The 22461-nt window shown below is 41.7% G+C and overlaps 1 protein-coding gene across 2 annotated transcripts; it reads left to right on the top strand.

Annotated features, from left to right (window-relative positions):
• Positions 1 to 750: 750 nt before the first annotated feature.
• Positions 751 to 21611, top strand: MPZL3 (myelin protein zero like 3). Of its 2 annotated transcripts, XM_032428007.1 has the most exons (6): positions 751 to 889; positions 8198 to 8364; positions 11170 to 11380; positions 12958 to 13123; positions 15011 to 15074; positions 18503 to 21611. In XM_032428007.1, exons 1-6 carry the CDS (start codon positions 817 to 819, stop codon positions 18527 to 18529), a joined length of 708 nt encoding a protein of 235 aa, XP_032283898.1. In that variant the 5' UTR covers positions 751 to 816; the 3' UTR covers positions 18530 to 21611. The 2 variants fall into 2 exon arrangements, with proteins under 2 accessions (XP_032283898.1, XP_032283897.1); XM_032428006.1 differs by lacking the exon at positions 18503 to 21611 and having other exon boundaries at positions 15011 to 15169.
• The last annotated feature ends 850 nt before the right edge of the window (positions 21612 to 22461 follow it).

The following is a 22461-nucleotide window of genomic DNA, read 5'->3' as shown; positions in this document are numbered from 1 at the left end:
GGAATGGGAATTGAAAAATGAAAGCTTATTAAACTTTCCCAAAAGCGGAAGCATACTTTTGTTCCCCTCTTGTTTCCATTAAATACACGCAGATTCCAAGAGGACAGGTTGACTAATGATTGGAGCAGGGTACCATCCCATCTTTTTAGAAGAATGGGACAGTATCACTTCATTTCACTTCCAGCACTGAAAACATTACTTGCTCACTTTTCCCACCAAAAGAGTTCCTTTTTTCCCTGTATTTTATGTTGTAGTCATTTCATCATTGCCACTGTAAACATCAGTTTAATAAATACTCAATTTATGTGGGTACTGAGCTGGACGCTGTGATAGCTACCCACAAAACACGAACCAAAGACACTTGAGGTACACATTCATCACGAAGGCCTAATACATATTTATTGACTGATCCTGTATAATCTCCTAGGTCTCTTCTAACTCTAAATTTATAGAAACCTATTTTGAGATAGTTCAAATAAAATAATCTGTAGGGAGTAAAAAATGACTTCTGAAGAGAATCGGAGGAGCAAGACTAGTACGACAGAATTCCATAAAAATAAATTGTAATTTTTCCAAAGTCTGTGGCTTCATTGTCAAGCAAAAGAGAATAATTAATTCTCACTCGAGACTTAAAAAAATCGCGGGTCAGAGCAGGTTCAGGTGTGGCTCTGGAAAGATGCCACGTTCCTATGGCAACTTCAAATCGCCATTTTAAAGTGTTCTCGCGGCCTCCCGCCCTGACGTCACTTCCGGTATCACCTGTGTAGTTACCGGGAGCCGTAAACAAGGTGTGCAAGCATCCGGAGAGCTGTCGGGATGCAGCAGAGTGGAACTGCTGGAGGCCGTGGCTGCGCTCTGTTCCCACTGCTGGGCGTCTTGTTCTTCCAGGGTGAGAGCGCCGGCTGCGTCCCCCAACTTCCGGTCGGGGGGTTAGGGAAGATGGTCGGTTTTCCGGTTCCGGTGGGGGGGTCTCAGGAAAGCCCCTACACGGCTTCTGGCAGTGCGAGAAGTGGGAGCGTGTGGGGAGCGTTTTCTCTTCTTGTAATCACCACCCACTTGAGGGCCGTTGGCAGCTTGTCAGTGCTTTCCTGAGCCCTGGGGAGCTCGACCGCCTTGCGTGACTGCTTTGTATTCTGGTGATGGCACAACGTGCCTAAACCACGGAGGGCGCTGGCTTTGTGGTCACCCCGTGCTATCTTGTGATGAGTTACCAGCGGTTGACTCCGCTGTGGTTTTGTGGACTGTATGTCCTGATTAGGAAGGGGTAGTTCTAGTGTTCAGGAGTTTGTCTCAGTAATTTTGGGAAAGAAAATCATGACTGTTGGTACTTTTTCGTAGGTGATTGTCAGGGCCTTGGAAGTAAAATGTTTATTTTATATGTCACTGAAAGGATGTGCTGTGATTTCGTTACAGGAGAGACGCATTTTGTTGAGGAAAAAGCAACTGCTGTAGCATTTTAGTAACATTTTTAAAATACAAGAAAGCATATAAACTCTTAAAATTTTTAATCTATTAACTAATATCATAAGTACAGTATTCACACTATGGCATAGTCTTAGGATTTGGATAAGTTTTGCTTTCATGCAGTTTTCAAATTGCGTAAATTTCAGCCCAACCTAATTACCTTCATTTTAGGGTGCAATTATGGATTTGTGTGTGTGTGTGTGTATGTGTGTGTCTTCTCAGGAAATTATGTGTTAATAGAGCTAGGATCAGAGTGAATTGTTAACTTCGTAAAATTTCCCTGTGGGGAAGTGGGAATTTCTGAAGGGGGCCTTTGATGTAAAGAACTTAAGTTGTTCTAAATCTTAGCAGGTAAGGCCAGGAAGTTATTTATTTGATGACTAATATTCATGTTGCCGACACACTCCCTGATCCCTCCCAGCACTCTGTCATCACAACTGTCCAGTTTTTCAGCTAAATTCTTTTGCAATATAATATTTAGGCTGACCTATCATTCCAAATAATCCTGGTTTCATCTCTCTCTCCCTCTCACAAATATTCAAATATTGTCCTATTGAGAAAAAAAATTCTAGAAATGATGGGTGGTTTCTTAAACTTGATGTCATTTCATGTTAAAAGCATCCACCAAAGACAGCAGACCAACTAATTCAAACTTAAAAATTTATCTTATGACCCGTATGTACTTGTTTCTTACACTTAGCATGTTTTCAAGGTTCACCCATTTTTTTTTTTAATGTTAGGCAATAGACTTTGGTTTCATACCAGTGTTTATTTGCTTTTCCTCTTCAAAGATAGCACCCATTAAGTGATTAGCTTGTTTGAATTCTCCAAGTTATAAACATGGTCCTGTTTTATCAGTTGTCATAGTACACGGAAACAATAGATTAGACAGCCTAGGGTTCTTATACTTATCTCCATTTAAGTGTGCACTTTTATGAACTAAATGTTGACAGATTTGTATTTTGGAAAATTGGGTGTACAAAGCTGGGAGTTTTGTTTTATCATTTTTTTTCATTCCTTCTGTGTATAAAATTACATATATTTAAATGTGATTTTCTTGTTTTCCTCCCAAATTAAACAAATTGTTAATTTTTATGAGTATTTCTATTGTTGGCTATTTTGCCCTGGCAAGAATGTTTTTTTACTCAGGAGAAAAGATAAATAACCCTAAGCACATTAGGCCTAGGATGAAAATTTCTAAATGAATGTAACAGTGGATTAGTAATTTTTTTCTTATTTTATTTTTTGAGTGGAGTAGACAAATGATTGTAAAACACTTTTAATTTCAGTATAATATATATAGAGAGAAAATGAACATATGGTAATTGTACCGCTTAATGCATTTTTAGAAACTGAGCACACCTGGGTAACCAGCACTGAAATCAGGATATAGAATGTTACTGGTATTCCAGGAGCCTTATACTTCCAGTCATTATCCTTTCTCTCCCAAGGGGAACCAACATCCTGACATGTAGATTAGTTTAGTTCATCCATGGATCTTGCTTTTCTCTATACATTTAAGACCCACTTATCCAGTGTTTAGATTTAAGCAAAATGACTTTACTTATTGATAACTTTGTGGCAAAATCATGCTCATGAATATGGAATTCAAACATATTAACAAGAAGTTGGTTGGTAGGTAGATTTATTAATGGTGTACTTACCAGTAACCAAATTTTGCTCAGAACTTGTAGTTTTTATGCTTATTTTGCAATAATTTTTGTTTCATAAAAAGGAAACTGTGTTGGTTTGGCTCAGTTTAATACTACTGAGCATCGACAATGTGCTAGTTTCTGTTTTGATGAGCTCAGGGTCTATTGGAGAAGACAGACAAGTCAACAGATAATTTTAGAATCTGGTACTAAGAAATGTGGGAGCACAGAAGAGGTGCCCTTAATCTGCCATGAGGAGACAGGGAAGACTTCCTGGATGTGCCACCAAAGTTAAATCTTGAAAGAAAAGTTAGAGATAGGGAATGAGTAAAATTCCAACATAGAGAGGAACATGAACAAGACATAGACATTAAATAACTTTCCAAGCAAATTTTCTGAAACGTATACTTTGATTGGGTTAACTTAAATCACATGTGGAGTTTGTGTGTATGTGACAATCAGTGTGCAGAGTTAGCTGGAGGGACATTAATGAGATTCTGACTTAAAACTGTAACCCATGTATTTCTTATTTGCTCTAAACCAGGGTTGGCGGTTGGCAAACTTTTGTAAAAGGCTAGAGAATAAATATTTTAGGCTTTGTGGGCCATATGGTCTCTGTTGCAACTACTTAAAAGCAGCCAGAGACAATATCTAAATGAATAAATATGGCTGTATTCTAATAAAACTTGATTTACAAAGAGACATTGTAGGCTAGATTTGGCTCACAGGCCATAGTTTGCTGACCTTTGCCCTACACCAGCCATCCATTGACATTATCTCTTGGCCATCTCAGAGGCACATTAAACTTATCCAAAATCAAGCTCATGTTCTTCCCTGCCATGATGGGTATTTTTTAGTCTTTCTTATGTCAGTGAATGGTATTACCAAGTCAGAAACCTGGGAGTCATCCTTGTCACCTCTGTTTCCCTAACATTCCACATCCAATCTACCACCAATTCTTGCTGATTTTACTCTGTAAGTATTGTCTTCCTAATTCTTTCCATGTCTCCTACCACCAACTTAGTTCAAGCTTTCTTTATTTCTCATTTGACTATTGTAGTAGCCTTCTAAGTAATCTCCTTATATTTACTCAACTCCTCCTAAGTGTCTTCCCTAGAGTGATCTTTTAAAAAATGAAAACTTCATCATGTTTCTTCTCCCTCAGTCCCACATTTAAGTATTTTTCATGGCTTCCCATTACTCTAAGAATAAGGACCCAAATCTCTGAGGTTCTGCATGATCTGCTTCCCGCTTACCTCCTAGCCACATCTTTCTTTTTCTCATGCTTTTTGTGTTGGAGCCATACTGCCTTACTTTTGGTTCCATGGCTGACTGTGCTCCTTCCTGTCACAGGACCTTTGCATATGCTGTATTTTCTGCCTGGAATACTCTCCCTTTCCTCACCTTGTCACCCTTCCTTCAGAGCTCAACTCAAAAAGTAACTTCTTCAGGGAAGCTTTCATTAACCACTCCCTACTCCTCTACCATAACTGGTGCAGTTCTCATAGTCACTCTCTGTCTTTGCTTCATAGTACTTACCAGATTTTGTAATTATACATTTGTCTTTATGATTATTTGATTAATGTGTTGAACTTTTGCTGTATTTTAAGCTCCAAAATAGGGAGTGTATTTATTTTGCTCACATTTAATTCCAGGCTCAGAGGGTGGCACAGAACAGGTCCTCAATAACTATATGTTTGAAGAGTGAGTGAATGAATGAGTATTGTCATGGAAGCCTTGGGATAGAGAAGGATCGAGAAGAGCAAGGGGTCACTGCATCAGAGAGAGCCATAAAATCAGGATACAAAAGTACCTATTGGAGTTTTTATCCCTTGGATTTTGTACTTTTAAGACATGATGCCTTTTATCAGAAATGTTAGTTGAGTTTGTATTGTACTATAGGGGCCCAGAAGTGAATGGGAAGGGAGGAAATGGAAATGCCAGGTGTACACTGCTCTTTCACAAAGTTGGCTTAGAAAGGAAAGAGAGGGCAGTAGTTGGTAACACGTAGTTTTGCAGGGTTAAGGAAAGATCATCATTATTTTTGTTTTATTGTTTTTTGTTTGTTTTTAAGGATGGGAGAGACTTCTTTGTGTTTAGAGGCTGAAGGGGAAGAGAGCCCCTTTGCAAAGGAAGAGTTTGAAGATAGTAGAGAGGGTTTTTCTGCTGAAGCAGGGCTTGGAGGGGAGGGATCCAGGGCAGAACATAAGGGGTTGGCCTAGCATAGGAAAAGGGATACCACACACTTTCAGATTGGAAGTATGGATGGGTGTAGACACAGGAGAGTGCATGGCTGGGCAGTTTGTATAGCCTTACATTTCTTGAAAAAGTAAGAGGAGATGTTTTCTTCTGAGAATGAGGGATTTGGGGGTTGCACGGAGGGTGGTGAGAATGGCAGAGGTTGGAGGAATCAGAGAGAGGAGCTGACCGAGGCTGGTTAAAGGGTCATCATGCCTCTTTAAGGGCTCAGCTATAGATGGAGTCCATGAATTTCTCATGGTAACTATCTGTACATTTGGGTGATTTTTCTCCTTCAATGTACATCAGCCACAGGCTAGGAGTGGTCATCTAGGGTTAAGCTTTTCCTGAATGGGTGCACTGGAAAGAGAGGAGTGTAGAGGACTTAAGAATGTTGGAAATACTGTAAAAGAGGAGGAGAGTGGGTGACTGATGAGCACACTTTGTTCCTATACTAGAATTTTTGGTGACCTGTCCACCTCTTTCTCTCAGTCTCTGTCTGCTCCCTTCCCTCTGAATTTTTGCCCTCTAGGTGCTTGTGTGTAACAGGGGAAATAGTCTTTACAAATTGAGGGCAATCAACAGTACATGTGCTTGAGTAGCATTATGTGCTAACTGTTATGAGAACAGAGAAGAAAGAGCAGTTAACTGCACCAGGGAATTTGGGAAGGCATCACAGAGAGGGCTGCTGTTTGAAACAGGGTTTTGAAGGTGTGTGAGCCCTGGGGGGTTGTGGTATGGTAGGAACAGGTAGGATTGGTAGAAATGGGGAGAGCCTTCCAGACAAAGCCATATTCAGGGAGAGGCACAGTGGCATGAAAGTTTAAATTTGGGAAATGGCAGACATTCTGGGCATGGTGAAAGGGATGGGATGAATAGGTGGGTGGAGTGGCAGAAGTTTGGGGCCAGGTTGTCTCTATGTGGATTTTATTCTATAGCCCAAGAAGGAATTATTGAAGGTTTTTGAATGTTTGTGGTGTTCATTTTAATAATAACAGCTAACATTTATTGAAAGGTTCTCTTTCAGATGTTGTGCTAAGCATTTTATGTGTTATCTTATTTAATCTTATTGGATCCTTACAGTGATCCAGTGAAGTAGGTCTTGTCATTCTTCCCATTTACTGAGTAAGGAAATTGAAACTTGAACAGGTTAGGTGACTGTGATTAAAATCTTACAGCTAGAAAGTAGCTGGGCTAGAACGCAAGTCCAGGTCTATCTAATTCTAAATCCGTGCTTTCAAATCTCTCCACTGCACTTGAATTTTAGGATAAAGGAATAGTATGGGGAGAGTGTGGATTATCCATCCATTTCCAGCTTCCAGTTTTTAGAGCTGGAGCTTGAGTTGTGTGTAGGGTGGGTCGGGAGTGGGCTGAAGGGGGTAGTAGGGGCTGAAGGATGAAGGCTTTCCAGGCAGGGGAACAGCATTTGCCAAGTCATAGAAGGAACGACAAGTTTAGCGTGGCAAAGTCAGAGTGGATGATGGTATGGAGGAAACAGAGGTAAGCCTCATCTTTGGGATCGGTCAGATGCTTATTAGAGTTTTGAGCTCAGTCTTGGTCTCCTCCTTTTAAGAAGAATGTGAACAGACTAGATTGTCTTGAGATGAGCAAGAAAAACGATTCAAAGCAGACAGAGGTAAAGGTGTTGATGACTCATAACTGTGTCTGTGATGGGGAAGGTTGAGAGAGTGTAGGCAGAACTGAAGAAGTGCACTGAGCACTTACTCTGGGGTAGGCAGGCTTTCCAGTGTTACACCTGTTTTAACTCATTTATTCCTCACACTGACCTTCTAAGGTAAGTGCTGTTATTATCATTCTCACCAGAGTGAGAAACTGAAGAGTAAAGTTAACTTGCTGAGACCACAGAGCCAGCAAGCCATAGTGCTGGGATTTGCATCCTGCCTCGACTAGGGGGACTGCGGGTGTGTGGATTGTGTGTGGGTTTGCCCTCTTCTAAATCCTTGCCGCTCTGTGTGCCTTTGGCCTGCCAAAAGAATCAGGGCTTGTCGCAGTGGAGAAGAAAGCAGTAAAAACAAAGTGCTGGTGACTTTCCTAAAAATTGGCTCCCTTGTGGAAGATAAATTTCTACTCAGTGTTTTTTGAAAGGGGATTGGTCAGAAGAAAGTGGGAGCTCTTTTTGGGGGAGCTGGAATGTCAAAGTTAGATCTATGAGCCTGTTTTGACAAGAGTTAAATCTCTAGAGCATTTAAAAATGATATTTTTACATTTTAGAGTGCATTAAATTGTTCTGTTTTCCGCCCCATGATTTACTTTTAATGGATGCAGGATTCATTAACTAGCTTTGAGAGAGGAAAAGATAAAACACGACTAGATAGAACCTGGGGGCAGTTTTCTAAAATTCTTTGAAAAAATTTCCTCTTCTTATTTCCTGTTCTCATTTTGCTGGTGGTTGAGAAAGTGGTAGCTTCAGGTAATAGGCAGGCTGTCCTTGGGGGTAAGTCCCTTAGACCACAGCAGCTGCTATAATTCCTGGGGTGTCAGTGTATCAGGGGGTGCACAGCATCGCCTTTTAGCTGCTGTGGGCGGACCCACTTGTTTGTACTGCATTTAACCACAAGTCTGTATTTGGAAAAATGCTGGTGTGATCCGGTTTTAGATTTTTACCCAAGCATTCATTCTGCGATTTAATATTGTAAAATGACAAAAATACTACCCTTGATTCATGCAGATCCCTGCTCCTTGACCTTCTGGGCCTGCCTGAGAAGATATTCATTTATTCCTCTGAGAGCCCGAAAAACGATAGTGTCTCTGTATTGCTCACTCACATCTATCTATCCCACCTAAATGCATACCTTTTAAATGTTTGGGCTTGCTTTGATTAGGTGTTCAAGTCGTCCTTTCCTTGGAGATTAAAGCAGATGCCCACGTCCGGGGTTATGTAGGAGAGAAGATCAAGTTGAAATGCACCTTCAAGTCGACTTCATCTGTCACTGACAAACTCACCATAGACTGGACCTACCGACCCCCCAGCAGCAGTCGTACAGAATCAGTGAGTGTTTCCTATTAAGGAAATGTCTTTGAGTCTAAAGTGGTCAACAGCTCTGGAATCCTTTTATTCCAGGTCCCAGGCATACCTCAGGGCTTCTCATCTTAGAATCAAACATGAGCTTCTGTATAAATAGAAGAAGATAAAGGCATTCATTTGGTCACGTAGGGCTTTTTTTTTTATTCTTCCATATGAGAATCTTGTAAATAAGCTATAGGAAAAAAATTGTCAGAAACTCAGAGGAAACGTGGTTTAATTTTGTTTCCCCTTTGTTGTTTCCTTCTGCATGTTTTCATAGCTTGTTTTCAGATTCGAGGTACTAAAAAGAGTACCTCCAGGACTGTTGGATAGAAAAATTCTATAGGTCCCAGTCATAGACATCTTTTCTCATAAAGTTGCTCATTTCCTGTGGTATGAGGTTGTCTCAATGGGTGTATCTGTTGGTATGTGTGTACTCTGTAGATTTATCTTGGCCTCGTCTCCTAGTGTATAAACATCTACATTGATTTATATGGTTCCTTTTGAAGGAGATGGTGGCACCTTGTGTGGATGACAGATGCTGTTGGTGACAGATGGTCTTGCAGTATTAGAAACAATATACTTTATACACACATATAAAACACATTTATGGTTCATATCCCATTGTGGATGTCTAATTGAAGATTACAGTGCTATAAAAAGCCCTTTCTCTTTATGCTTCCAGCAATATCCTTAGTTCAGGATAGATGCTATCAAGAATGTGAATGTTGTAGCTGTATGTAAGATTGTATTTTTGAAAGTATCCTTAATTCTTTTATCCTGTTTCCTTCATTGGAGAACTTTCTCTTTGATTTTAATATATAAGCTTTGAGTTTTGTTTTAGGACCCATTATCGAATGCCACATAGCTAGGAGCCAGCTAGGGGGCTCCAGCGAAGGCAGCTAGGCTGTATTCATGGTCGCCTTTTCTTTAGATTTAAAATAGTTCACTTTATTTCGAGTGGTCAGAAAACTATGGCTGGCCTTATTTAACTTTGCCTCCTTGGCCAAAAGTAGGACAGAGCAAGCAGTGGGGGATCTTCTTCGGTCAGAAACCTTAATTGCAAACAGCAGTTCCTGTATGGTGCTGTTTTCTGGGAGGCTGGTCAGAAAGCAAGCTCACGCAAGTTGGAATCAGTGGACCTTTAAAGTCACGTTACATGATTGTCACAGTCCAGGTCAGGTCAGTCAGGATTCTGTCAGGCTAATCGGTTGGCAAGGATTTGGGTATCACCAATTTAACTCGGAACTTACAGGTTGTATTAATCTTGAAGATACACAGCAGGACTTGTTTGGTCAGTAAGGAGTTTCAAACCCTTTTATATAGATGCTGATAATCAGCGGTAGGCATTCTTTACCTCCCTCTTTGTGTGTGTGTGCGTGCGTGTGTGTGTGTGTGTGTGTGTGTGTGTGTGTGTTTAAAGATTTTATTTTTAAGTAGTCTCTACACCTAGCATGGGGCTTGAACTCACAACGCTGAGATCAAGAGTCGCTGCTCCACTGACAGAGCCAGGCAGGTGCCCCTTACCTCCCTCTTTGGAACACTCATCACACATGTTATTATTTCTTAATGTCTGTATTTCCCATTAGACTGTAAAATCTGTGAGAGCAGGGACTGTGCCTGTTTGGCTCCCACTATGTCCTTTTGCTTAACACAGTGCCTAGCACATAGTAGGTGAGCCCTAAATATTTGTTGAATGAATGCACGAACAAATGAACTGATAAGTGATTCAACATCTTCTCTGGGAAGTTGCTCTTCAAAATTGGGCAATTTAGTGGTTGTACATGGGGAGGTACCAAGTCTTGAAAGAAAGAAAGGAAAGAAAGAGGAAAGAGGAAAGAAAGCCTTGAACCTTGCATAAGAGAGAAAGATCATGTTGTCTTGTCGTACCTGCCTGGCCTACCACCAGACATAATGAGGTGCTTTTGGTGACAAAGTGTCTGATCATCAATCTGAAGTAGCACCGTTTTAATTCAACATACATTCACTGAGTCCTGATCATGCATTTGGCTTGGGGTTTTTATTAATTGCCAAGATAGATAGATAACTCAAGAGAGGCTTGATTATATTGTACCTACTTTTATTTATTTTGAGATTAAGCAAAAGCTTCCCCTGCCCACTTACTACCTGTGTGCCTTTGAGTAACTCACTTAGTTTCTGGCCTTGTTTCTCTTTCTATAAATTTGGAATAATCATACCTGCCCCATGTATCGTTCAGTGTTGTTATGTGGCTCAACTGAGTAAACCTGTGGGAATCATTTGCAAACCAGAAAGGACTACACAAATAACAGATGCTACTTTAGAATAGGGTTTCTCAGGTTTGGCACTGTTGACATTTTGAGCTGGAGAATTCTTTGTTGTGAGGGGTCTATCCTATGCACTGTAGGATTTTTATCAGTATCCCTGACCTCTACCCGCTAGATGCCAGTAGCACTCTCCCCAACTGTGATAACCAGAACTGTCTCCAGATACTGCTAGATGTCTCCTGGAGGCCCACATTGCCCCCAGTTGAGAACTATTGCTTTAGGACTTCAGGGAGAATTTAGAAGATCTTCAGGAGTTAGGATCCTAGGACTCTTAGGTCAGGCCTTTTCCTGATAAGTTGTATTAACTTGTCTTTTAACCTATAGGAAGGAGGAGAACAAAACATTAAAAAAAAAAAAAAAAAGTCCAACTGAGAAAACCCGTTATGCATTTGTGTTTTATTTTGGACTTACTTATTTTTACATTTTCATTGCATTTTGCAAATTAACTTCTTTTTTTTCGTTTGTTATGGTGTTGCTTTTTTAGATTTTTCATTATCAGTCCTTCCAGTACCCAACCACAGCAGGTACATTTCGGGATCGAATTTCCTGGGTTGGAGATGTATACAAAGGGGATGCGTCTATAAGCATAAGCAGCCCTACCCTAAAGGACAATGGGACATTCAGCTGTGCTGTGAAGAATCCCCCAGATGTGCACCATAATATTCCTGTGACGGAGCTAACAGTCACAGAAAGGGGTAAGCTAACTGCCACCAACCTTCTTCTGCCGGGCTCTGTGACTACCGTGCTACTTACCAGAGAGATCAAGGACAAGCACAGCTACCCGTCTTTGAAAGCCAGTCAGTCAATGGAACATTTGGCCATCCTGAATTGTCTATTAGGATGAATTTCTTAGTCTTGATTTTGCAAACTGAAGTTGTTATTCAAATGTTGTAATAGTTTCCCCGTTATCTATTTTTCATTTTAACTTCAGGTGTCCAGAGGTCTTGTGGAACGCATGGCAGACTCCTAAGTAAATGGAGCCTTGTTATCTGTGTGAAATAGAAGTCATTTGATTTCCCCAGTCTGTTCATACCCTCAGTTATGAAGCCATTTTCTTGCCCATGTGTTGAAAGGGTGCCCCTTTTAATGATGGGAGGCAGCACATTTCTTTTATGTTACAAAAGGCAGCAGTTTCCTTTTAGCATGAAAGTGCAGGAAAGTAGGTTAAGGACTGACCTTTTTTCCTACATTATTCTCGAGTGACTACTGAGTGGTCAATCTAATTCTCAGTTGGATTTGAACCAAAGATGTAGAGATACAGAACTGCATTATGGTTCGTTATAGATGCCTTATCATCTCCTAGGTCTTTCTCAAGTCTGTCTTTTTCTCCCTCTTTCTTTCTCCCTTCCTTTCCCTTCCTCCTCTTTTTTCTTCTTTCTTTTTTTAAGAGGATAACTCAAGGTTTCAACGATACACGTATGTTCATGCTGCAGGCTGAGTAGAAAGTAGTATAGTTTTTTTGGAAGAAAGTTTGGTTGTATTAGATGCCTTAAAAGTGTATGCCCTTTGGGGCACCTGGGTGGCTCAGTCGTTAAGCGGCTGCCTTCGGCTCAGGTCATGATCCCAGGGTCCTGGGATCGAGCCCCGCATCGGGCTCCCTGCTCTGCGGGAAGCCTGCTTCTCCCTCTCCCACTCCCCCTGCTTGTGTTCCTGCTCTTGCTGTGTCTCTCTCTGTCAAATAAATAAATAAAATCTTTAAAAAAAAATGTATGCCCTTTGATCCAGGAATCCCATTTTAAATTTTATCTTAAAGAAATAGAGGTAAATATGAGGATTTATGTATAAGGATGATCATCATAATGTAACTTACAGATTCAAGGAATTGGAAACAGCTTGAATGTCCAGCATTACAAAATTGGTTCAGTAAATGACTCAGTATGGTAGAATACTGTGCAGCCAAGTAACACTTGGAAGGAATTTTTAATGACGTGGGAAAAATTTATCATATATTACATAAAAAAAGGAATTTAGAAATAGTCCATAAAAATATGATCCATACTTCTAAAGCTAGGCACTGTCCTCCCTATCTGCAGACCCATACCCACATACTCCTAGAAAGAACACCGAATGGGTAGATACCAACGTGTCAGTCCTACGTAGTGGGATTACGGGTGCATTTTTGTTCTTCTTTGTACTTTCATGTACTCTCTACCTCTTCTACAACGAATTCTTGTAATCAGAAGAAATACAAGAGCAAAAGTACAATCTAGCTCAGTCAAAGAAGGCCCTTTTGCACGTCCCTCCCTCTCACCTTCCCTTTTTCCTCCTCTAGGTTTTGGCACCATGCTCTCCTCAGTGGCGCTCCTCTCTGTCCTTGTCTTCCTGCCCTCAGCCGTGGTGGTGGTTCTGCTGCTGGTGAGGATGGTGAGGAAGTCTGCGGGGCTGCAGAAGACGAGCAAGTCTGGCTATAAGAAGTCGTCTATTGAGGTTTCAGATGAGTAAGTTCAGCTGGAACCCCGAGCAGTTAACCCCTTTCCTCTTCAGAGCCCTGCTTGGTGGATAGTCCCCAGAGGCCTGAGTCCACCCCTTTCCTTTTTCCCAGGCCAAGTTTCGTTCTGCCGAGGAGTACTAGAAGGAAGGTTGGAGGTGAACCTAGTGGATGTTAATTTGGGGAGAGAGATGGAGGGGTGAATGTAGGGTCCTTGTCTCTGCTTTGGAAATCAGATTGTACTATCTATGGTTCTGCATATAAATTCTAAAGTGGTGGGGTGCCTGTGTGGCTCAGTCGGTTTAGTGTCTGACTTTTTTTTTTTTTTTTTAATATTTTATTTATTTATTTGACAGAGAGATAGCAAGAGCAGGAACACAAGCAGGGGGAGTGGGAGAAGGAGAAGCAGGCTTCCTGCTGAGGAGGGAGCCCGACGTGGAACTCGATCCCAGGACCCTGGGATCATGACCTGAGCCAAAGGCAGACGCTTAACGACTGAGCCACCCAGGCGCCCTAGTGTCCGACTCTTGACTTTGGCTCAGGTCATGATCTCAGGGTTGTGAGATCAAGCCCTGCATCAGGCTCCATGCTGGGCGTGAAGTCTGCTTAAGATTCTCTCTCTCCCTCTCCCCCTCTCCTCTCTCTTTCTCCACCTCTCTAAATAAATAAAATAAATAAAAATTCTGGAGTGGATATCACATTCTTTCAAAATTAACAGGAATTTCCAACAAGTCAGTTATTTTTCTCTTCTCGTTTTGGCACCAAGCTGATGTGTCCCAACAGAAAATGCCTAAGCAATGAGGAAGCCTTTAAGAACAGTCTTGGACAGCAAAACCAATTTAAATAACCAAGATCTGTTCTTGGTCAGCACATGCTCTGAGGGCCTAATTGGATTGTGATTATCAAAGGCATTTATGAAACATCATGTTGGCAGTGAGCAGGCATGGTCCAGTATTTTCCCTAGGAATAAATCTACTAAAAACAGGTGACAAAAGTCTGCATAAAACCCATTTTGATTCTCCATTGTCTTCTTGGGAGGGAAGTCTTCCCTGGGAAGGGTCTAAAATTTTCTTTTTCTGTGCATGTGTGCACATGTGTATTTGTGCATGCATGTTTGCTTCATGGGAGAGAGAGTGCCCTTTATAGGAATCTGTGGCCCCCCCAAAAGGTCAAGGGCTCTTGGTAGAAAGACTAAGATGTCTATTTCTAAGCACGATCTAACAAGATGCCTTATGCTCCAACCTTCAGGCCCCTTGTTCCCTGACATTTCATCTCGTTCACTTCACGTGCCAGATACACAGCTTATTTTCTTCTCTAAATAAGCTACACTCACTCAGGTCTTCCTCCTTTTTTTCCCCCCCACATGCTTTTCTCTCCCTTGGAATCCTCTCCTTCCCTCCGTTGTTTGCCTGGAAAACTCTTCCTGATCCTCCAAGACCCAGCTGAAATGTTCCATCTCTGGAGTCTCCCTGAGTCCTCCCCAGAGAACAGGTCACTCCCTCCTCTTTGCTGCCCTAACAGTTTGACCTTAAGCTTATTAAAACACTTTATTACATTGTGTCATAATGTACTTGTTAGGTTGCAACAGGTTTCTCACACCCATGAGGCTGTGAGCTCTTCAAGGGGCAGTGTTGGTGCTCAGTACATTTCTAAGTGAATGACTGAGACCAGCTCCTATTTACTGGGCACTTGCTTTGTGTCAGGCACTGTGGTACATGGTTTACATGTGGTTATTTTTTATCCCAGCGCTTAAGTAACCTGCCTGCTCACCCTTCTAGTAAGTGGCCGAACTGGGATTTAAAAACGAGACCTGTCTGACTTCAGCAGCTGTGCTCTTACGTGCTCTGCTGTGCTGAGGACAGTATTTGTTCAGATTTGCTTTGTCCTTTTTCTCCAGCACAGACCAAGAGGAGGGGGATGACTGCATGGCGAGGCTTTGTGTTCGTTGTGCTGAGTGCCTGGTAAGCTCATGCCATTTCTCTGTTCACTGTTCATGTTCCATCTTCCTGCATACTTAAGGGGATCCTTTGCCCTCAGAGGCAGCAGAGGATATGCAGATAAGGTCCAAAGCAAGGTATGAATCAAGGTCTTCCCCCAAAGCATTTTGGTCTCAGGGGACCGATTCTAACCGTTATTTTGTTTTCTGTCTCATAGGCATAGAGTGGTGTCCTTAGGTTAGGGAAGGTTAGGGAAGTCTCTGCCTACTGACAGAGAGCACCCTGAAAGAGGAGGGGCCTGTGCTACCAGGGTCATACTAGGAGACTTTGGCTGGTTGGACTCAGAATTCTGAATTGAACTTTCCTGCTGTGCCTCAGTTTTTTTTTTTTTTTCCAGGGAATTAGAGTGATATAACCTTCTAGGTGACTTGTGGCTTTATCAGTAAGAAATACCCATGTTGGAGGGGCGCCTGGGTGGCTCAGTTGGTTAAGCATCTGACTCTTGATCTCAGCTCAGGTCTTGATCTCAGGGTTGTGAGTTCAAGCCATGTGTTGGGCTCCATACTGGGTGTGGAGCCTACTTAAAAAAAAGGAAGAAAAAAAAAAAAAAAAGAAATACCCACGTTGGAAGTCCTGAGTGTTGATTTAAATTTCAAAAGGCTGTCATCCCTCCGTTTTTTAAACTCTGGCTATGATTGGGAGGCTTGTGTGGCTGTCCCAGCGTCCTAGGAGGAGAAACTCTCTGATGTGGTGCAGTTGGAAACAGGTCAAAAGCAACTTATGATCTAATATGAAACATACCTGTCATTGCAGGGTTTAAACTTGAGTTCTCTTTATACTCACTGCCAAGCTCAGCGCTTGGCCAGATGACTATAGCCCAACTGTTCACTGCAGTGTTCTTTGTTTCTCTCTCTCACAAACTGGAGTGTAATAGCTAAGATGAGGGGAAGGTTGAAGAGGATCTAACAATAACCCTTCAGGGTTTGAATACTCTGATAACACAAAATAAGTTAGTGTCCATGATTATCACCATCCACATTTCAGATATTAATTCATTCAGCAGTTATTTACTGAGTATCTGACATGTGCCAGATAGATTCTGGGTACTTAGGAAACACAAGTGAACTTGTGACAAAAATCTCTGCCCTCAGATAACTTCCATTCTTTTCCATATGTAGAAAACTCTCATTCTTCAAGACACAACTGAAATGTCACTTTCTCTTAAAATAGTAATTATTGGTTATTAAACAATAACTAACTAAATCTTTTAAAAAATAAGCAAAACATGGAGTATACCAGATGGTACTTAATGCAGTAGAGAAAAACAAAATAGGGAAAGAAAATGGGATGGCTGGATAGGGGGTATGATATTAAATACCTCACTGAAATGATATTTGAGCAAACACCTAAAAGAAGTAGATAGGATGCCATATAGCTGTTGCAGAGGAACATTCTGGACAGAGGAGATGGTAGGTGCAGCAACTCTGTGGAGAGGCCATGATTGGCATGTTCTTGGGACAGCAAGGAGACCAATGTGGCAGGAATGAAGTGAGCAAGGTGAAGAATAGCATTTGTTGACATCAGAGAGACAATGCCATGTCTTATGAACGTAATAAGTGAATGGAATGAACTGGACTTTTATTCTTAATGAAATGGGATGCACTGGAGATTTCTGAGAAGAGAAGCACTAGGTATTTCCAAAGGCTCACTCTGGCTTCTGTGTTGAGGATAGGTGGTACCATGGTCAAGGGGCCATGACAGTCATAGAGCCCAATAAGGAGACCTTAGCAATAATGCAGGTGAGAGGGGATGGTACTGGTTTGAACCAGGGTGGTAGGAAGTTGTTGTATTCTGATTATAGTTTGAAGGTAAAGCCAGAGGGATTTGTGGATGGGTTTCCCATATCTGTGAAAGAATGAGAGGAATCAGGGATAATTCCGTGGTTCTTGACTTGAGCAACTGATAGAATAAGTAGAGTAGATGTAGACTAGAGCCCTGGAGTTCTCCAAGGTTGATCAGTTGGGAAGAGGAAGGGGAATTGGTAAAGGAGGCTGAGAAGGAACATCCAGTGAGGTAGGAGAAAACCGGGAGGGTTTGCTATCCTGGGAACCGAGTGAAGAATGTGTTTCAAGGTAAAGAAGGTGATTAACTGTGTCAGTTGCTGCTGAGTCAGGTCAAGTAAAATGAGAACTGAGAAGTGATTATTGGCTGATCTGGTGATGTGGAGGTCATTGGTGACCTTGGCAAAAGCAGCTTCAGGAGAATAGAGGGGAAGAAAGCCCGATGGGGGTAAGGTTGAGAAAGAACGCAAAGAGAGAGAACGGTGACGGTGGGTGTAAACAGCTCTTGGAAGGAGTTTTGCTGTGAAGAGATGCAGAGAAATAGGGTGATAGGTAGGAGGGAGATGTGTGTCAAGAGTTACTTTCTGTTTAAGATGGGAGAAATTATAGCACATTTGTATGCTGATGGAAATGATTCAGTAGAAAAGGAAAAAATGATGCTGCGGGGGGGGGGTGGGGTGGCTGGAGTAGCTCTAGGATGTGATGCACAACAGGGATGTTGACCTTAGAGAAAGGCAGGGAGAGAGTATCCATAACAAGAGTAAGGAAGGCCACGCAGATGGGCCCAGATGCAGGTGAGTGCATAAATATGGTGACGGGAGCTCCCGGAAGTTCCCTGCTGACTACTCTTTTCCCAGTGTCGGGAGAAAGCAAGGTCGTCCGCTGAGAACAAAGTGAGGAGGACGTGCTGGAGGTTTGAGGAAAGAGGGAAAGGTAATCATCCAGGAGAATAGGAGAACGATGGGCCAGAGAAAAGTGGTGTGCCAGGTAGTACTAATGGGCCACTTGAGGTTAAAAGTAATGAATACAAGTTTAAATAATAAAAGTAAGAATAATGGTAACAGTAGCTAATCTTGAATGAGTGCTTGCACAGCGCTAAGCACAATGCGAAGTGACTTCCATACATTGTCTCATTCAGTTCTCGTCGCCCTTCTATGACGTGTCCGTATTTTTACTACCCCTCCACCCCCCATTTTACAGATAAGGAAACTGAGGCCTAGAGTCATTTAATAACTTTGCTCAAGGTCACACAGCCAGCAGGGGGTGAAGCTGGCATTGGAACTCAGAGAAACCGAGAAACCCAGACTCCTAGCTACAGTCCTCATGCTCTGCTGTAGACAGGTGTCTTTTCATGTGTGCTGAGGTTTTAAAAAATATCCACCATGGAAAAGGGAACCATTAGGATTTCAAAGCAGAAATTAGTCCAAAAGACAGCAAATATTTCAAGGGCCTTGGAGGCTTCATGGGAACGTAGATGCGCTGAGTCAGTGCTATTTCATTGTTAATGTCACCTCGTGCTGAGTTCCATCGAGGGGTCCTAGCACGACCTCTTTGTCTAAACTCTGACGGTGGCCACGTAGCTACACCACAACTGCTGTTCTTTCCCACCAGGACTCAGACTATGAAGAGACATATTGATGAAAGTCTTCATGATATAAGAAGAATCACCTGCTAGCAGAACATGTCCCGTTCCACTGGCAGCTAAAGCCTCTCAGAAGCAGAGCTGGCTTGGATGGCAGTGCTGGAGGATTCTGGAAGTCATCAGGAGAGACTTCAGGAACCATTTATTTATTGAAGAAATGTTCTTTTTATATTTATAAACTGATTAAGAGCTCTCAGAAGAAACTCATAACTACCCCTTTTAATAACTTATGCTCTAGTTGAATGAAGGAGTTCTCTTCCTGAATTGAAAGATACTTTTTGTTTCCCCTGTGTTTTGAATGTATTACATGTTTTCTTCCAGTTATTTGAGGGGAATCCTAAATGTTGGCCACACCATGGATGCCAAAATATCTTTAAAAAATGAAATGGAGCTCGTAGCTTCCTGATGTGCTACAAGATGAAATGTTTGTTGGGGACAAGTGTCCTTTGTTATTTGCTCCATGAACGTTTTCAGCTATGAATCAGCAAAGAGCATACACTCCTTGGTTTCATGACACCACCAATTGTGTTTGGGTGACTTGGAACCCTAATTTCCATAGAGTTGGCAGGGCCAGGAGTCCATAGTTTGCTTTGACTGTGTTTTTAAAGTATTAAAATGTCATCAATTTATAATTAAGGAAGGGAATGGCGACCTAAAGGGATCGCTTTCTTTTGTCTTGCTAGGTGCAGTTTATTACCTTACTCTCTTATAGCTGACTGATGAGTGGTTTCCTTCTTGATGTCCCAGATCAGAGGCAAGAAAAACTCTTTGTAAGGTTTTTAGTGGGGAATGTAGAGAATATTTTCTCAGTTATTTGCAATATTCTTTTTTAACAAATGCCATTCCGGAGTTCAAATGTTGGATTGGCTTTAATGAGGCTTCTATTTATAGGAAATAATCTTTTTGACCTGAGTCATTCTTCAGAACTTTTTTGTGTTCTAAAATGTGCCAAATATGAGTGAGCTAAGGTATTTACAAACAGTTTTTGCATAATATTTGACATAAGGAAGTGAGATGGTACATAACCTTTACTTCTCATTTCTGTTCTCTGATACCTTATATCGACTTCCTCCATTTTCCCGCAGCAAACGATTTCCAATTTTAATTTACATGGGATTTTCTATAAGCCATTAAGAAATATGCATGACATGTCCAGAAGGATCGACACTGTAGTCCTCTGTAAAACAGCGGTAGAGTTTACTTCTCAATTATGAGAGACAAAAATTTTCCCCTCCTCCATTGCTGTTTTTTTCAACAGGAGAGTCCGTGATTCCTCACTAGGTGGCTCAGGAGGCTTCCATATTACAGCAAATACACCGTACACATTATACAAAAAAAAAAATCACTTCCCCAGGATTTATTTTTAAAAATTTGGGTTATTAGTGCTGGAAGTCATCAGTGAAAACTTGAAAAAATATGACATAGGTTTGGCCTGGCCTCTTTTGTCAATCTAGTCCATACATAAGAGAGTCTGGGTAGTTAATTAGAAATTATGCTTTTTGTCTGGTCACGTAAGGAAGTGGAAGAGGAAAAGGCACATTGACAGTTTATTTCCAGTGTTTAAGCCTCAGAGTCTTGAGCTGCTTGGGCTCGTCTGGGGCCAGGCTACTGAGACAGTCTGACACCTCAGCTGGGAGGGGAAATCATGTTTGAGCAATGAGAGTTAATACCCTGGGCTCTAGATTTGAAGATAGAGATCTAATTGTGAGGCAGACTTGTGGGTCCTCATGTCTCTGAGAAAGATGATGCTGCAGGAACCCAGCTAAAACCACATTTCCTGAATTGAGGAACTGGTTTTATCTCGGTTTTCTTGTAATTTCCTTTCAGGCATGTTGTGAGGATTAATCCAGGCTAGTATGTTTGTCCCTTTAGGTAGATGGTGCTGTGTGGATACTTGGTCATTGTTATTTTGTAGCCTTGATCATGATTTGAACAAGTCCCTTTCTTCTTAAGTGACTGAACAGTAGCATCCTTCACGGGAATAGAGTAAGCTGATTAGTTCATCTGCTCCATGGCTTTTTTAAAAGGTCACATCAGTCCTAAGGCTGCTCTCAGTGTCCTTGCTCGTCTCTCATCCTGAGTCTGGCTTACAGCCTTATGGCTTTTTTTCTTTTTCTTTTTCTTTTCCTTTCTTTCCTTTCTTTCTTTCTCTCTCCCCCAAAGGAGCAAAAAGCAGTATTTGGATACCTGCCTTCTTTAAGGATGGAAAGAAGATAAAGTTGGTTTTCTTTTTTTTTAACTTTTTAAATATCTTCTCAGGTGCTATTCTCTCTCTTTTTCTTCTTGCTGCTCTGGATGCAGAGCACACTGTCTGAGGACCAGCCTTGTCTAAAAAGGAAATTTAATTCTGAAAGCTTCAGACAGGGTGAAAAGCCTTTCAGAATTTTTCTTCGGCTGCTGAAGGCTTTACCCGTGGTTACATTACCTTGTAAGTTTTGCGTATTGAGCTCTTAATTCTGTTACCAAATGTGAATTTATAAAATGCTTTGTGTTTTCCATGTGGCCTGTTACCCCGGGCTTCTTGGAGAATGTCTTAGTTCTCTGCAGCTCCCAAACTGTGCACTGGTGCTTCAAGAGGGAATGTTGTATGTCCCTGTGTAAAAAAACTGTTGGAGGCCAAATCCCGAATCTGAATGTTCTATTGTGTCACTCTGTTATGGTTCCATATGAGAGGTGTAAGAAAACCCACAGGGAGTGGACCAAGCCTGTCATGTAATTGCACTACTGGGGACTTTGCTGCCAGAAGAGGCAGCTCCATTCCTTTGACCCCTGTGTTGGACAGTTGAACTGTTAGCAGCTGCATTTCACTGCATTTTTTGTGTTTGTTTTTTTGTTGGAGCACGTGCACTGTTGGGCCATGTGCACAGCCATCGTGACTCTTGAGATCTTTACCACATCACAATTAATAAACTGCTTTGCACTTTCTGGCTACTTTTTGGTGTGTGTCTACATATAAAATGAGAGCTGTCAGATGCAAGGGGAGGAGGTTGTGGTTTCTAGCAGCAAGCAGCCATCCGTCTCTAAGCTGTACCCCTGCAAGAACCTGCATAGATTCAGTGGTCTGCTGGAGCCAGCTCACATAGCAAGAGCTGATGGTTAAATTTTTAGGAATTCTGCAAGCCCATTGTTAAATGATTGGTAGCTTGAAACAGGCCGTCGTGGGAGTATTTATGTATGTTGTTGCCTTACCATGCAATCATGTAGCATAGTCCTTGAGAGAGCAAATATTCAACAACTTTTCTTTTTATTATTTTTTCAAGATTTTATTTATTTATTTGAGAGACAGAGAGAGAACAGGAGCGGGGTGGGTGGGGGGAGCGGCAGAGGGAGAAGCAGGCTCTCCGCTGAGCAGGGAGCCCGACCATGGGCTCGATCCCAGGACCCCGAGATCATGACCTGAGCCGAAGGCAGACACTTAACCGACTGAGCCACCCAGGCGCCCCTTCAACAACTTTGTGAATGATACAGGACAAGTTCCAAAAAAGTAAATGGCCACGTGTAGGTCAAGCCAAGGTTGAAGGTGTGTATACTGAGAACACTTATTTAGAAGTGGCAACTTAAAAGCAAAAGATATCTTGACGTGAAGAAGCTTTGAGTTCTTATCTACGATGTCCAAATGGCCCAAGGGGTTCACCAGGGGAATAAAGGCTACTTGTGTTCTGTAAATGCTGACATCACATGGTTAGAGGAAATCAACCTGGTAAGTTGGAGGACTGAGCGGGTCTGTCTTTGGAGGCAGGGATTGAGTGATTGCCTGGCTGTATTGCACCTCTGTGTTGAGAGAAAAAAGTGAGAGTTTGCTTATTTTATTTTATTTTATTATTTTGAGGTTGCTGTATTTTAAACAGAGCAAAACGTTTTGTGTGCATCTTAAATTTATTGTATTTTGTTTGCATGCAGCTGATTTCTTTCTTGGGGAATGTTTGCC

This window comes from Phoca vitulina, unplaced genomic scaffold, assembly GCF_004348235.1.
Source record: "Phoca vitulina isolate PV1807 unplaced genomic scaffold, GSC_HSeal_1.0 scaffold38, whole genome shotgun sequence".
Classification (NCBI taxonomy): Eukaryota; Metazoa; Chordata; class Mammalia; order Carnivora; family Phocidae; genus Phoca; species Phoca vitulina.
This window is presented reverse-complemented; position numbering and strand designations above follow the sequence as displayed.

What these genes read in the sequence shown, in the direction of transcription:
- MPZL3 (XM_032428006.1), top strand. Translation starts at nt 817, where the DNA reads ATGCAGCAGAGTGGAACTGCTGGAGGCCGTGGCTGCGCTCTGTTCCCA. An exon ending in GCTAACAGTCACAGAAAGGG is followed by an intron (nt 11,381 to 12,957) that starts GTAAGCTAACTG and finishes TTCCTCCTCTAG; the next exon opens with GTTTTGGCACCATGCTCTCC. An exon ending in TCTATTGAGGTTTCAGATGA is followed by an intron (nt 13,124 to 15,010) that starts GTAAGTTCAGCT and finishes CTTTTTCTCCAG; the next exon opens with CACAGACCAAGAGGAGGGGG.